Genomic DNA, 16,833 nt, shown 5'->3' on the forward strand with positions numbered 1-16,833 from the left:
GAAAATTCCTGCATAATTTGTTGTAATAGGTTTGTTGGAGCTAATCTGCTGTTTTTTTGATGCATTTAAGTACTGGATTAATCATGGGACAGTTGTTTAGCTATATGCCTTTTAGTTTTAGGCATATCAAAAAACAGAAAACGCAATTTGTATTTTAGGGCAGATTTGGTTCCACAGATGTCATCTTGTAAGAAAGAGTATTTGTTATAGAGTGTCTTCTTTCTCTCTCTGTAGGAGTAGTAAAATGAAATTTTAAGTAAATGGGATTGTCTCAGAGTAGTGTACCTGTCTTTCTGAGGAGAATTTCTAAATCTCATTTCACCTGTTTTCCACATTACAACAGGATTACTGTATATTAAGCATGTGTGAAATATTTCATAAAGTATTCCAAATATGAAGTACCACTCATGCAAGAAATAAAGTAATAATTACTCTCTTTTTGTACTATATTTAATGGGCTACTATGTGTAGTTTTACTGTATTAGGACATTTTTATCTAATATACACCTTTTGATCATAAATTACAAGACAAAGCAGGAGTCTTATTTACAAAAAAAAACCAAAAACCCTGCAGTTGGGGGATGACTTCTGCTTGCCAGTACTTGCAATAAACATTTAAGACAATAATGAGAATTACCTCTATTTGAGAAATAAAGTTTAACTTTGGAGAACTTAACAGTATGGAAAACTAAGAATTATCAGAGAAAAAAGTATAAATCCAAATAAACATATGTACCCATTTAGTTATTTGTTTCAAGTTCACCATGCCCACCCAGGGGTACGTAGAATTTAAAGGAAACAATGAGAAACAAAGGTCTGATACTAAAAAAATGAAATAAATTAAAAAATAATCCTGGCTATGTCCACTGCCTTTGGTCATAGGCAGTGCTCTTTGTTGCCGCCAGCATAAGTACATGCCGTTGGGATGGTGTCAAAGCACCGTGTTTATCAGGAGTGCTCAACCATGACTGAGAAGGATGTATGTTTGTCAGGTAGGGAGGGATTAGGGGTACGAGGAGGCATTAGGAAGCAAAACTGACTGAACCTGTTTGGTCTGTTCAAAGAGGCATGAGGAAGGTCTGCAGGACATGAGACAAGGCTTTATTTTCACCATTTCAACATTAAATGGCAATGCAAGATCAGCTCACAGCAGCCCAGCAAAATTGAAATAAATAATTACATCAGGTCCAACCAGAGAGTATATACAGGACATACTCTCTGTAGTGGTGGTGGGAACCTCTTCTTTAAATGTTTTGGAAGAGAATGCTCTGAACCTCTGTTATTGAAATGAGCTGTCATGTGCTCAGCCCTGCCTGAGTGGTTCAAACTAGGTAAGCATAGTTTGGCATATGGCATACATCCTGAATCCATGTAAGGAACTGCATGCTTCCAGGTGTTTCCTGACTAGAGAGATACAGAACTTTGACTGAAAAAAGCCTCTAGCAGAGAGGCTTGAGGACTTATCTATGTGGATGCTGTGTGAGAAAGCTCAGCTCATCTTTGCTGTAATGAAAAAAAGAGATACAGATGCCAAAAAAAAAAAAAAAAAAAAAAAAAAAAAGCCCAGAAACATCTAAATCCTCCATGTTAAAAGAGCAGTGTGGTTATGGAGTGATGTAAGAAGTCACGTTGGTGGCTTAAAATGAGAGCACAGTCAGAACCCCACTTGTCCCAGATGCCCCAGGTTCACTACTGTTCAAGCAGAGTTAAACATTGCAGGTTAGGGAACCCGAGCAAAGAATTAACTTCTCCATGTAGCAAGGGACTGTTGGAGTTCATCTGTGCAATGGACTCCATTTAATAAGCTCCCAACTGTCAATCTAAGTGTCTCTCCATCATTATAGAAGACTAACCCTTTTTAAATATGAATAAACAAGGTTTTCCTGGACAGGTGAACCTAGAAAACAGATTTTATATCCAAAGTCTACTACAAAGAATCACTGGAATATGCACTCAATACTGCTGTCATGAATTCTGCATAACCATGTATGAATTCACACATATGAATCTACACTCAGCATGCTATATAATGAGCAAGATGTATTAAGTCAGAACTTTCATTTGCCTCCAGAATGCTTTACTAGAGCAATGGCAAGCTGATCCTGAAAGGCCATTCCATCCCCAATACTCTCTATTATTTGCACAGAGTAACAGAATCCTTGCTGCTATTTACATGGAAATATCAGTAAAAATAATTAGTTTACACAAAAATAAGGCCTTGACCCATCATTTTTACAGTTAAAATCACACAATATTTGTTGTGTGTATAGTCCTTATGTCCACCTTTGGAATTAAGATTCTCACAATGAGCTTAAAAAAAAAAAAAAAAGAGAGAGAAACATAAATGGACCAGTGTTGTAAATCGGGGGACTAATTCCTACAGTAGACAACACCATGACCTACTATAACCTACTTATAAACCTTTCTTTTACATGGCAACAGGTCAAATTTCTTTGGCCTTTTCTTTTCTTATAGTCCTTTTGTCTTCTAAAATTTTGCCCTGAATCAAGAGATAAAATAATATAATCCAAATAAAAGATTGTGGAAAAAGAGGGGGAAATACAGAGCTGTCACAGCTTGGAGCAACCACAGACAACAAAGAAACATTAAGTGCTCAAAAATGGATTTGCTCTCCAAGCAGAATAACAAGCAGAGTACACTAGATCCTGAAGGTGAGAAGGTGATGTTACATGGGAAGTACAATTTGAGAAGAAAATGAGGCCAGGAGATTGGCATCTGCTTAAAGAAACTGTTAAAAGCAGAGACATAAAGATTGCAATGCAGTGCAAGGACTGCCATAAGAGAGCCATGTGGCTGGAGCTGTCAGTTCTTCAAAACTTCAAATTCAAATAACACACATAAACCAAAATCTATGGACAAGCATAGAATTGTGTCAATATGCTGGTATGATTTGAAAAGCCACAGCACAAAAAGAAATATAATTAGTAAGGTACATATAGAATAAGAAAAGGTTTCTTGTAAAAGCATAAACTGTTAAAGAAAAATCAAGGAGAGCATTGATCCACCACTCAGCTGAGGGAAACTATTGACTAATGACTCCAAGAAAGCCAGCTGTGTAATGGCTATTTTGCTTTTGTTCACTGGAAGGGTCAACCATGACAAAAGGGTTTACATCAGTAGTGAAGAGCTGGAAATACTTGCTAAATGATAGAGGAATGAGATTAGGCCATGCTTATGTAAGTTAAATGACCTGACATCAGCGAGGCTGATGGAATTCATCTCACACCATTTAGGTGATAACTGAAGCATTTCCACGGTTGTAAATACTGCCTTTAAGAATTATGTGGAAGAGGTAAAGTTTTGAAAGACTGGAAAGGTAATAACAGCTATTTTTAAATGTAAGACAAAAGAGGAGGTGCAGAATTATGGCCCTTTTAAATAAACCATTTAAATACAATTCTCAAACAAATAGAGGAAGCAAATAGAAAATAAGAAAGAAAGAGATGATAGGCACATGGATTAATCAAGAATAAGTCATTCCAAACCAACCCCATTATTTCTTATAAAAGGATAACAGGCCTTGTGAATCACAGAAGTGACACAACTTGACATGAGCAATTTTTTTAGTATGGTAAATGTTAGAAAAAATGTCAAAAGCAAACTACAAAAATGCAGTTTAGATTAAACTAATACAAGGCAGGGTTCTGTGGAACAAGCAAAAGAAACATTTTTCAATCTTTCAGTTAACCATTGTCAAAATAGAAGACTGCATCTTCTGCAGATATACAGGGGGTTTCTCCTGGCAAAACTCCTATTCCTTTCATTAAATGTCATCAATGCCAGAATAGACACTCTACTTATTAAAGCTGACAATCTGACAAAGTTGAAAAGGGCTGCAAGCAAGTTACAGGACAGCCTGGAAATCAGAATGGTCTTGACAAATTGAAGTTACAGTTTGAAAAAAATATGGTACTATTCAACAGGGACAAGTGCATGATACAGCTCTGAAAACACTACAGAAATCAAGGACAAAGAAGTGGCGTGGGAGAAGTATAATTAAAGGATTGGGTGTAAGAGGATGCATTTGCATTGGTATTTCAGTTCTGCTCAGATGTAGAAGCAGATCATCACTTTCAAGCTTTGCTTTACACTACAGAGTTATCTTGGAACCTAGGAAACTAGATTCCTTACCACAAAATGTGAACCAGAAGACATGTTTTAGGTGAACCCAAATGCATTCAACTGCTAGTGGGCACGCAGGCTGCAGTGCTAGACTAAAGTTAGTCCAAGGTGGAAATCTGACACGTGGATGGTGTGCAAATCATGAGCTCAGCACCAGGGGTTGTGCTCCACATCTTGGTCCCTGTTGCCACACACCCCTTGTTAAAGCACTCATCACCTTAATGGGACTATTGAATTGTCTGTGCTGTGAGTGAGACAAATGTGACAGCAGGATTACATGTGGACTGTGAGGCAACTAAAGCAATCCTTTTCTATCTGCTATCTCTGTGAGAGTGCTGCAGTCAGCACCACACTTTTAATTAACAGTTGGAGCAGTTTAGCCTAGAAACATCAGAAGAAAGACATGAGAAAGATCATCACTCTCAGAAACACAAGTTGCAGGAAAGATGTGGGACTGTTTTATTTCTAGAAGAAAAGGGTAAAATGGTAACAGCTTTCATGTCCAACAAAGGCTGCTGCAAAGAGAAGGGAGATAAACCGACACCTTTGACAGCTGTGTCTACTGTGGGGGAGGCAATACAGATTGCTCATACAAAAATTTGCCTAATAAAATGGCTGAGAAAGCAGTAAGCAAGGAGCTTCAGCATCCACACCACAGGAAGGTCTCACAAAGAAGTGAGACAAGCATCTGTCAGACTTGGTTTAAATACAGTTCATTCTGCTGTAGAAATGACCTCTTAAGACCACAACCAGAGCAAGTTTTTTTGTTCCTCTTAAAAATGTAAATAGTAAAATTACTATTTCCTGCTCCTTTCATCTTGTCTTTCTAACTTTTTAATCATTCCAATGATCTTCCATCTGCATTTCATGTTACATCTATCTGATATTTCCATTTTCCATCCCATCTCCACTTTTCCACTTTTGGCATTGTACTTCATCTGTGGTGTTGCTTCTACTAGACTATCTCTCCTTTTTTCCCATGTGCAAAGCAATCTACCTGTTTTAATTTAATTTCCTACATAATCAAGTATTTGCATATAACTACTTAACTAAACATTGTGCCTTCCCCTTCCCCATTGTTCACTTCCCCTTGGTGTTTATGCAATGGGGGAAAATGACTGTTGCAGGTGACTTCTTTTTTTCAGCATCTCCTTTTATCTTTACTGACCAAGAAAACGCAGAGATTACCACGATTTTCCTTAAAATAGGGTAACTCAGTGTAGAAGAATGCAACAACAATGCACAAGAGAAAGGCACAGCCAATCATTTGAGGAGTTCACATAGATCATCTTTCAAATAACAAAAGGCGTTACTAGTGCTCTAATGTTATGGGGATGGATATAAGGAAAAATATTATGTATGCATACAAATCCCTATGGCTTTTTCTCAGATAATCTACAGCTACATATGTAAAAGGACAGATAATGATTACTGCATGTTTCTTTGCTGGTATCTCTGCTTTCCTCTGGTGCTTTGAGAGCACCCAGCATAACCCATGGGCATGGAGCAGAGCTCCACTGCCACTGGCTGCTGAGTGACAGCCCAGTGTCAGCCTTTGGGCTGAGCTCCCAGTTACCAAAAAAACCTTGTGTCCCTTGTGATATATTTCTGCTTCCCATCACATGCTGATACACCACAATAAAACACCTCATTCTATAGAAAATTACTATCTTCTTAGATTCCAGTTACTGCTCTCATGAATCTGTGAGTCCAATTTCTTTCTTTTGGCTTTACAACACAGTTGCCATGAGATGCTTCATTTTCTTCAAACACAGGCAGCAGTGCCAGGATGTGCCTTTTCACTCTCTATATGCTGGTATCCTACTGCCTGAATTAACCTCCAGACAATCACTGCCAAGCCCACAACCTTCTTTTGGTTCAGTTAGAGCCAGCTGACACAAAGACATGTCAAAAGCAAGAAAGAGAAGGATTCTATTGAGAAAATTAACTTATTTACTATATTTTTTTTAGAAGAAGGCATGGTCCAGAAGACCTGGAATTTAAAAGTAAACTTGCTTTGTCTTACATGTGATTTTCAGAAATAACAGATGCACTATCAGTTTTACAATACAATCCATTTTTTAATTGGTGAATAGTTTATTCCTAATATATAATTTGTGCTTTCATATCAGCTATGGCCATCCTTATTATATCTTACAATGAAAAGGTGAATTCTTCTCAATTTATTCTAGCAAGTTTTCTCTCTCATTAAAAACAGTATTAAGCTCTATTAGACCACAAGTGTTAAAGAAAACATTAACTCTCCATCTTTCTATGCCTTTTACACTCCCTTTACATTTTAGATAGCACTTCAAAAAATCATATTTTGGGAAAAAAAACAATTACTTCCATTATTTTTTCTTTTCATCTCCCTCTTTTTTTCTTCTCTAGCAAAACAAGCTCAGGGTTTACTAGTAAATGAGGTGTTCAGCATAAGTGAACAATGGAAGTACTTTAAAAGTACGTTATAGACTTATTTCTTGCTGGTGGATCCATTTCTATGTTAAATATGTTTATAAGCCCAAACAAAAGAGAACTCTACTATCTACCAAATATAATACCTGATATCATCTGTCCGAGTTTTGTTTTTTTCCATCCTTAGTCTGGAGAAGAGAATGAATTGCACAGCTGACTCAGCAATAACTTGGGGATTTCTTGAGGACAGACACAGAAGTTTTCAACTGGATGATTGCATGTTACAAATAAGTTTTACTTTTTTATTTTAGATAGGAGACTGCTTTGCTAAAAACTAAAATTAAGGAAAGAGAGTTGAGTCTCATTAGGTACTGAGTTGGACCATTTATTAATATTACACAAGCAGCCTTTCTGTTCTTTTTGAAATATAGACTATCCCCAGAAAGGAATTTCATAGCTTTAGTCACATTAGAACCTCGTGGGACATTAATAAAAGGCCTCAGAGAATGATTTTCAAATATGTCAAAGGACCTTGTAACTTTATGCATGTGTCAGAGCACACAAATATGCAAGACACATTCAGATGGGTCCCTTTGAGGATCTATTTTCATGCTCAGTGTACTACTTGTCAAAGTACATGGAACCCAGCTGCAGAGAGCCAGGGTTAACCCCTTGTGCTGCACTGCAAAGCCTCCACACAGATCCTCCAGCACACAGGTGCTCAGCCCTTCTCTGCCTGAATCTTCACCTTCCCTAATGACCAGAAGCAGCTGCCTTGGCACCTCTCTAAACCAGGGCTCCCACAGCTCAGTGCAAGAATGCAGCTGGGCAGGCACTCATACCAGCTGAGGGTTACATAGCTACATACAGAAGTAGTCCAAGATTGTCACATGTGATTCTCAGAATAAGAATTTATGTGTCTATCTTGCTAGCAAAGCTTGCGCCCTACAGCGTAGGCCACAGCTGTTTGTATCCTTGACTCACAGCTCTTATCCCTAAGTCATGGCAGGTAGGGGGAAGCTGACGTGTGGTTTTTTTATTCACCAAACAAATGCAAGTTTTGGGTCAAATAATTTAAAATCATGTCAGATTTTTAAAAAGAAAAAACTGTTCTGACTAGAGAAAAATACAAAAGAAAGTGAAGAACGTCATCTCAGTGGTTTAAAAGGCAGTATGTATAATTGCCGCATTCTGAATGGTGCTTCACAGAAGAATGTAAGCAAAGGGTCATAAACAACAAGAGCAAAAAAGTTGTTTTGGTTCTAGCTAAATATTTCATGCATTTCTTTTCTTTACAATTTCACCTTTTCTTTACAGTTTCACCTGCAAAATGTAATACCTGTTGGTCCCACAGCTCTAATTAGGACAGTTAGATATGAGGCAGCAAATGAATTGAACTGAGGCTCCTGCAAATTAAATTGATGCTTTAAGTACCAAATTGAGGGACAGTCCAAGAGATGGGTCAGACAGGTCTGTTTGATGGACAGACCCTGAGACCAGGGTCTCCTGTTAGATGTCTTAGATGCTCTGCTCTGAGTCCACCTTTTGTTAAGGGACAACAGCGTGTGGACCTACTGCAAGACCTATGGAACAGACCTTTTTGATTCTGTGTTTGTATCATGGGTCTCACTCTGCAAGTACAGAGTGAACACACTGCTATTGCATGGATAATACATTAAAGACTTTGAAGTTGCCAGGTACAGTGATAAAGGAAGAGAGATAAAACCTCAAAGAGAATTTTACTATGTGTAATATATAAATATCAAAAATATATTTTCAACATGAAATATTCAAGTCCACTGTCCAAATGCTTCATGGAACATTCTTCAGGAAATTGAACGATAATAAAACAAACTGGCACTGACTAGTTGCATTAAGGAAATACTGAGAACAGATTGGTTTATAGCTACCTTTTATAATAACCCTTCATAAAGTATTTTGAAAAAGACCTCCCAGGTTCTAATCTGATTAGGAACAGACTCCTCATCAATGCTTTTCTATAGCATAAATAAGCAGCAATAGCTCTGAAAAGTGTGCTACCCTTGCTCTCTGTTCTCCTGTGGTTTTTCCTCCTATTTTCTCTTTGAGAGAGGAAAACTGAAACAGTTCAGCTGGATGTTAAAAACCATAAAATGGATGGAAAAGAGAGTGCTGTAAGACATGGAGGACTGAATATTCAGAATGTTTTTTTAAAATTTCTACATAAATCTTCTGAGAGTGTGTATTCAGAAGAGTGAGCAAGAATCATAATAAGGGACAAGGAGAGGCTAAGATGTCTATTTTGTACACCCAGAGTGAATACAAACCTTTTATTTTCAAGAGATTGACATTTTGCTTAGTTTGTTCCAATTACTTGGTTTTTCTTTAACAGATGAATAAAAAATCTTCCAACATGATTGCTTTGGCTCCTAACACTTCTAACAAAAGAGAGACAGTGTGCATATTTGGAACTGGAGATTTTGGACGAGCTCTGGGGCATAAGATGATTCAGTCTGGCTACCCAGTGGTGTATGGAAGCCGAAGCACCCAGATATCCAACCTGATTCCCAAGGGTGCAGAGGTGATGGGCCACGCAGAGGCAGCGCAGAAAGCTGCCATCATCATCATAGCAATCCAGAGGCAGCACTACAACTTTCTTACACCGCTAGCAGAGGTTCTCCGTGGAAAAGTCTTGGTGGACATAAGCAACAACTTGAAATTAAACCAGTATCCTGAATCGAACGCAGAGCACCTGGCTCAGCTGCTGCCTGGCAGTAAGGTTGTGAAAGCCTTTAACACCGTGTCAGCCTGGGCTTTGCAGTCAGGCACGCTGGATGCAAGCCGGCAGGTAAGGCTGAGCACGGGGATTTCCTCTGTCACAGAGTTTCACACCACATGGCTTCTTTTCAGCTATGCACAACACACCTGGGATAGTGGAATTTGGCAGAGTTGAGATGGTATTTTCACTATAATCTCTCATTTCAAACTAAATGTGAGCTAAAATTTACTTAGGATTTTTAATATGGCATGACAGGGAATATAAATAGCCTGCCTCAACTCAGAAAGGTGTTTACAGACACTAGAGAAGCAAGAGAAGAAAGACAGCAGAGCTACAAGAGAGACAAAAAATCAGGAGTCATTTGGTCATCAGAGTTGTAAAGTTAAACAGAAATGAGATAGGAGGAATTTTCACAGCAAGAATAAAATGAAGAAAGCAAAACAAGGGAGGCAAGGGATGTGATAGGGCAATGAGTATTGGCAAAAGAGGCAAAAGAAGTATGCTGAAAGGTGAATCAATTACTAAAGTTTTTTAAATCATCGTCATCTAAATTTAACACAACATCAGTGTGTGCAAACTGCTTTAACCAGCTCCTCAACCACAGGCCAGCAGGCACAGAGCTGGCCATAGGAAGCAACGCAGCAGATTACTTGAAGGCAAATAATTTATTATGTTTATTATGTTCTGTTTTCTGTCACTTCAAAGGACAGTGCTCTTGTATAACACATGAAATCATCCAGCTACTCAAACCATTGCTAACTTTGCTCTCTGCTGACAGATAAATGGTTTTGGCTAGAGACCCAAGGGCTTCCAAGTCTAGGTTCTATAAACATTCACCATTTGAACAAGAACAGAAATTGCCCCTTTTCTCCCAGTTCCAAAAGGACTATTGTCTTACACACTCACAGAAAAAATGATTTCATCACTATTTTATTAGACGAGGAAAGAACTAATATTTACTTTTGTGACAGGCAAATCATGTTTTAAAGATCTCTGTCCTCACTTCCCTGGAGTATTTATGGACCACTATAGCAGCAACTGAAAATTTTGCTCTTACTTACTGCTATTGAAAATTTTGCTTCAATTTAGCCCTATAAAATCTTGTGCTTACAAACTACTTGCAGATCTTCAGAAAAGTATGTCAAGTCTTCTACTCGAAGCCATATACTAAGCCTGTTATACATGGTTCTTTTCAGATATAAAATGTTGCCACTTGAGACTATATTCTTCCCTAAAGTAAAGAATCATATTCAAAGTTCTTTGTCTTGTTTTCCAAAAGTATCTATAGGGTACTTTTTTGCCTATATTAATTAAGATCAGCAGTTAGCCAAGTCAGAAAAGAAGCAGCCTAGGCAGCTTGTGCTTACTGTCCATATATATATATCCAGGCAGGATGGCAGTAGAGCAAATCACAAAAATCTGTAAAAAATAAACTTCTGATTGTTTTTGTCTGCAGGTATTTGTCTGTGGAGATGATGTGGAAGCTAAACAAATGGTCATGAATATTGTTCGTGCACTGGGTCTCACTCCACTAGACAAGGGATCCCTCTTGGCTGCTCAGGAAATAGAAAATTACCCTCTGCAACTCTTTCCAATGTGGAAGTTTCCCATCTTTTTGTCCCTTGGCTTAACTGCATTCTTCTTCTTCTACTGTGTGGCTCTTGATATAATTTACACTTATATTTATGAAAACAATAACTTTTCATTTTTTATTGCAATTACCATTCCAAATCGGGTCTGCCCTGTAATGGCACTCATCCTTCTTGCCTTGGTGTATCTGCCTGGTATATTTGCTGCAATTATTCAGTTATACAGAGGTACCAAGTACCGCCGTTTTCCAGACTGGCTGGACAAATGGATGCTGTGTAGGAAACAGCTTGGTCTAATAGCCTTGGCATTTGCTTCCCTGCATGTTGTGTTCACTCTTGTTACTCCATTGCGTGCCTTTGTAAGTTGGAGAACCAGCAAAAGAATCATCTCCCAGGTAAGGTTTGTTCCCTGCTCTAAGTCTTCCTTTCTTCTGGCCCTGTTAAAATAATACCAACTACCTGGAGCTTCAGAAATACATTTGGACATGTTCTTTAAAATCCAATGTTATTTAAAATAGAGTAATATTCCTAGCTTTTGTATCTTTTAGATATTGATATATCTACATTTTGTTGATACTATGATGAGCTGAGGGGATTTCTGGCCTCCATCTTCCTCCTAGATAGTTGAAATATTCATAAAATAATCAGGGAAAATGTAAACACTATTTCTTCATATACCTTCAAGAATACAATATACTATGACTTTCTGATCTTAGTTAACAAAGGATCGCATATCTCTCTTCAACAAGTCCACAGAACAGTAAAATATGTACCTCTATTACAGTTACATGGAACCTATATGTAATATAATTCCTCTCCTGATTTTTGAGCAGGCATTAAAAGTAAATCTCTGATGATCACAGAGTTAATGTATAACATTTATCTCCTACTTACCTGTAAGGAAACTTTTTCTCCTTATTGGAGCTAAAACTGCTATCACTAAAATACACCTGGTCTTCTTTTCTTCAGGTACTGAACAATAAAACAGAACCACTCGACCACACTAATGCCTGGCTTAGTGACTCTTACTTGGCTTTGGGAATTTTAGGATTTTTTTTATTTGTTCTTCTGGGAATAACTTCCTTGCCTTCAGTCAGCAACAATGTCAACTGGAGAGAATTTCGATTTGTTCAGGTAAGACCATCTCTAAAAACACCTTCTTCTAAAAAATCCTCCTTCTCTTATCAACAGTGCCCATGGGCAGGTATACTAGAGACTTGTGGCTTTCCTCCATTATTATCTTCAAATGTGATCTGCGCCTTATCCACCATCACACAGTGAAAAAAACATCTACATGGCCATACAGCTGTAAAAATCCACAATTGCTCTGATGGCTGCTTATGGTACAACTGGGATTACTGGGTTTACTGCATTAACAAGAGAAAGCTGGGAAGATGTGAGCTCCTAAAGGAAAAACAGAAAGCTGACTTTGACATCAAATTCCATAATTGTACGAAGTCACAAAATAATTTAGACATTTTATTGGGTTAATTTTTTTGGTTCACAAGATAATTCAGTTAAAATGGATCTGAAAATTCCTTTATAACTCAAATCTTCTCAATGCCAAGCATCTAAAGAAAATTTGCAATTTCTGCAGACTGTAAAAACTGCTGTGACTATAAACAGGCTGCCCTTGGTAACACTATAATCTCAGCTCTCCATTTGGAGGAAGTTTAGTGCAAGCTGCCATGCCTCTGCAGGAGCTGGGCTGGAGGGGAGGGGAGGCAAGAGAAGGGGAAATTACTATCAATGAATGTTTTATCAAGGCAAAAAACTTGCACAGTATGCTACTTCTGGATGGATTAGCACTAGAGCATAAAAAATCTTGATTTTCTCCACTGAATGTCAGCATTTTCTCTGCTTTTTCACAAATATGACAGCCACTAGGCAGTACATGTGAGCTAGGAAAATGTGTGTTATTGATAGAGAAAAAACCATACTATTTAATCTATAACCATTTTAATTGATTTTTAAAAAACTAATAAGAGCCTTTATGCTATATAGTTTCATTTCACCAGTCCCCAAGTTGGCACATGCCACAAATCTTACTGTGTCCTTAAATTTGCATTTGTTCTGGCTTAATTTACTGATTTAACCTCCTTTTATTTCCTTCTTTTTTCCTTCCTTCTCCTTTAGTCCAAACTGGGATATCTGTCACTGATTTTGTGCACTGCACACACGCTGGTTTATGGTGGAAAATGGTTCCTGAGCCCATCAGCGTACAAGTGGTATCTTCCAGACATCTATATCCTCTCCCTCATTATTCCATGTGCTGTACTGGTTGTCAAATTTCTGCTGATATTTCCTTGTGTAGACAAACCTCTCACACAAATTCGGCAGGGCTGGGAGAGAAATCCCAAATACTCAGAACAGTCAAATTACATTATCAACAAGTCTGCTGTATAATTAGACTACACTGTATTATTAAAAAAAATATCATGAGGGCATATCAAAATGAAGCCTTAAGCCTACTCTATCTGGAAAGGGAGAGGAAAAGTGAAAACTTGGCCAGGCTCTGCATAAACAAAGCCACCCCAATGACGAGCTTTAAATACAAATGAGGACACTGAGTTTCTGCACCCCAGGCATGCTTTCACACAGGTGCAGACCCGCTCTTTCACTTTGTTTATTTCCCCTTGCCTATTTACCCTCCATCCTAAGAAGGGTACGTGAGAAGTAGGTGGTGTTCCATGTCCCTCTTCTGTTGTCCTGTACTCCTCCAGAGCTGAGCAGAACCACAGAAACCTTTGGTGCTAGACAGTTTCCTCCTCTTTCTTATCCTGCCCATCAGGACTCAGCTCTACATGCACCTACATATATCCACAGAGATCCATATGCACACCTGCATGAGTTTCCACACATTTCCCTGTTTCTAACCCCAGAAGCCACCAGCACCAACAGAACAGGTGTATGATGGATGCTAGCTAAGGAACAGAGCTTTGCCCCCCAGCACTGTTTATCCTCCACTAATATCCGATCCAAGGAGACAGCTATGTTGATGCCTTAGAGATAGTTGAGTAAGATTTGTTTGGTTTGTGTACAGGAACCCTGGTGTTCAAAGTGCGTGGGTCAAGGGCTGCTGAATCTTTGCTTGTATTCTACCAGAATCTTTGCTTTGCTCTACCAGAAATTCAGGGGCAAGGGGAAGGAGTAGAGATAAAAATGGCAGAGATGTGACAAGGGCTTACAAGCCTCAGCTTTTAAAGCACAGGCAAAAAATGATCTGTGAATTTTTTGTGTAAGCATTGAGTTGTAAGAGAAGAAACTGAAGGGAAATCCTTTTTTTTTGAGGGGTTATATGTCATAGTCATATCTCATGAAGATAATACTGTTGATTTTTCAAAAAATAAATAATTGGATGTGATATTACAGAAATTCTATGAAAATACGCATGTTTTAAAAACAATAAAGATTTTTTTTACACATTGAGCTCTGTTATCATTTTGGGAACCTGTTCTGCTAAGACACAGCTGCTGGTGTGCTCAGTTGCACAAAGGTGTTGGGAAGCCTTGGAACAAATAATAAAACGGGATCTTGTCTTCAGCCTGGACTTGTCTTCCTCCATCTTTGTTTGCTTTTTGGATGATCACATAAGCAGATCTTTGCTTTGTCATCCAAGTAGGCTGAGAATGTTGGGGAAACACAGTTTCCAGCTGGGATGGTGACGTCCTGTTAAATTGCGAACAGAAGATCCAACAGTCTCCTTTGAATTGGAGAATAAAGAAAAGGAAAAAAAAAAAGCTGATTTTGTAGGAAGAAAATTGCTTACTGTTTTTTTACCTCTCTGCTGTTCTCCATACAAAGAACACCCACACACATGAAAGTATAAGCATGCTACCTAGTGTAGCTAGCTCTGCTTTCAAACTAGCACTATCAAGCAGCTTTTAAAAAAATAAAATAAATTTTTAAAAACTCAAAATAACTAAATAAAAACAGCTAAATCAAAACAACAAAATAAAAAACTGTCTGAACAACAGTTCTGAAAACATTTCATAATAATGGAGTCTTTTTTAATTCTGGGCAATAAACCCTCTCCTCATGTCATCCTCTGTCCCATAATCTGTTCTTTATGCCCAAAAGAATGGTAGAGTAGTCTGGGATATTAGCAACTGATGGAGCCAAATTTCTTAGAAAGAATTCTGGCACCAAGTACTCTAACTAACCAGTACTGGTGCATATGTCACACTTGTCCTAAACTCATATGCGTATGTTGATGTAAGGCTTTACAGAAGTTTTTCTTGACCTGTGCCATGATGGAGTAGTACTACACTTCAAGTTTCCTTCAATGATTTTCCACAGAATCATTTATTGCAGAAGGTATCAGGTATAGGCTCAACAGGCCAAAGTGCAACACTGTTGTGAGGATGCCAGTAACACCTCCTTACAGCTCCCTGGAGGGGAGATGGAAGCAGCAGAAAGACAGGAGGAAAACAAGACAGGACAAGAGAGAGAGAGAGAGATTGTGTTTGCACAAAGGGATACACAAGCAGGAAAATAAGTAGCAGCAGTCTGAGGGAATATCCTCTAGATTTGCCATTTTGGTGGTAGATTCTAGTCTCAGTGACAGGTACTCCAGATTTGTGTTATTACCAGTAGCAAGAGTTCCAAAGCACTGACACATACTGGGTTTTGATATTACTTTATAAAGGATTTATTCTCAGGGTTTCTGCCTCTCTCCCAGTACAGATTTAAAACCTGCCCTCCCTCTCTCACAGCTGAGCCTGTGGGTTAGAGTTTAAACTCTGACAGCCATGGCAAGTCCCATTAAAAGCTGTGCTTTATGAAATACAAACAGTGCAAGTGCTCTGCATCTTTTCCTCCAAGCAAACAAGCTCCTTTGGTTTTCTGAGGGCCTTGTGTTAAAAGAGGCCAAAACAAGTCTCCTTTACCCTGATGGGGAACTAGCACAAAGTTAACATGGCCAGACTGTATGCTGCTTTGTACACTCACTCACAGCTAATCCATAGTCTCAAACACCCACAGGACTGTCCTTCTGCAGGCAAGACAAAGGAGCTTCTTTGGGGATGGATATCACGTTTTGTCAAAGGAAAACAGACCAAGATGTACTGGAAATGCAAAGCAGCTGGGTACAATTTGCAATTTGCTGTTCACTCCAAGGATAAAGTGCCAGTATTGTCTGTGTACAAACCGAGGAGGTGATGCTGTTGGCTGCAAGGGGGGTGTACAGAAGCTCTCAGGAGCAGATCCAGAGCCCTTGCATCTGAACTCAGCAGCAGGTGCTTTGTTGACTTCAGTAGGTAATAGGTCAAATCTTCATCACTCATCTGAGTGAGGGATTTCATGTCCTCTTCATATCTTCATGTACTATGGCAGCTGAGGAGGATTTGATTTACAAATTTACTTCCTGAACATGGTAGAGAAAACAAATTCAGTAATCATACTGGTAGTGAAAGTATTCAGTGGTAGTATTTTGAAAACAATAGCCAGTGCCAGGAAACTTGTTGGTAGCTTGTATGCATTACTCATGGCTGATTCTAATTTTTCTTTCCCTTTATGTACTGACAAAGCCTGGTGAAAAAGGACATCAGAAGGATCATGAAAGGAATTTTGGAAAGGATGTTTTCCATATGGTTCCCAAAAGCCAAGAAAAGCTTTTATGTGCATATGTACATAATGCCATTCTAAGAACTCCTGCATTGATTATAGCATTGAATAAAGCATTGATTCTTAGATCTACTTCTAAATCAGAGTCAACACTTAGAAAATACAAATTATAGCATTTAAAATAAATAGTCACATGGATATTGTCACAGTAACAACTAAGTTTGGGATTCATTATATAAGAAAGTTTTATTCTGATGCACTACAGCACAGTGGGATAGACAGCATAGTGTAGGTAGACCTCTACATACTTCATTATAGGGTTAATTTAACTCTTTGCCTTTTTGTTATACCTGGGGAATATCT

General features: G+C 38.4%; 1 protein-coding gene across 3 annotated transcripts in view; it reads left to right on the top strand.

Moving 5' to 3' along the window:
* The window catches only part of STEAP4 (STEAP4 metalloreductase), a 29,399-nt gene extending 15,069 nt beyond the window's left edge, over positions 1-14,330 (top strand). For all 3 annotated transcript variants that reach the window (XM_068211597.1, XM_068211608.1, XM_068211617.1), the window contains exons 2-5: positions 8,930-9,385; positions 10,773-11,300; positions 11,875-12,039; positions 13,042-14,330. In XM_068211597.1, coding sequence (XP_068067698.1) covers positions 8,930-9,385; positions 10,773-11,300; positions 11,875-12,039; positions 13,042-13,311 — 1,419 coding nt within the window. In that variant the 3' untranslated portion in view covers positions 13,312-14,330. The remainder of the gene's footprint in view (positions 1-8,929; positions 9,386-10,772; positions 11,301-11,874; positions 12,040-13,041) is intronic.
* The last annotated feature ends 2,503 nt before the right edge of the window (positions 14,331-16,833 follow it).

Source organism: Anomalospiza imberbis, chromosome 1, assembly GCF_031753505.1.
Source record: "Anomalospiza imberbis isolate Cuckoo-Finch-1a 21T00152 chromosome 1, ASM3175350v1, whole genome shotgun sequence".
Taxonomy (NCBI): Eukaryota; Metazoa; Chordata; class Aves; order Passeriformes; family Viduidae; genus Anomalospiza; species Anomalospiza imberbis.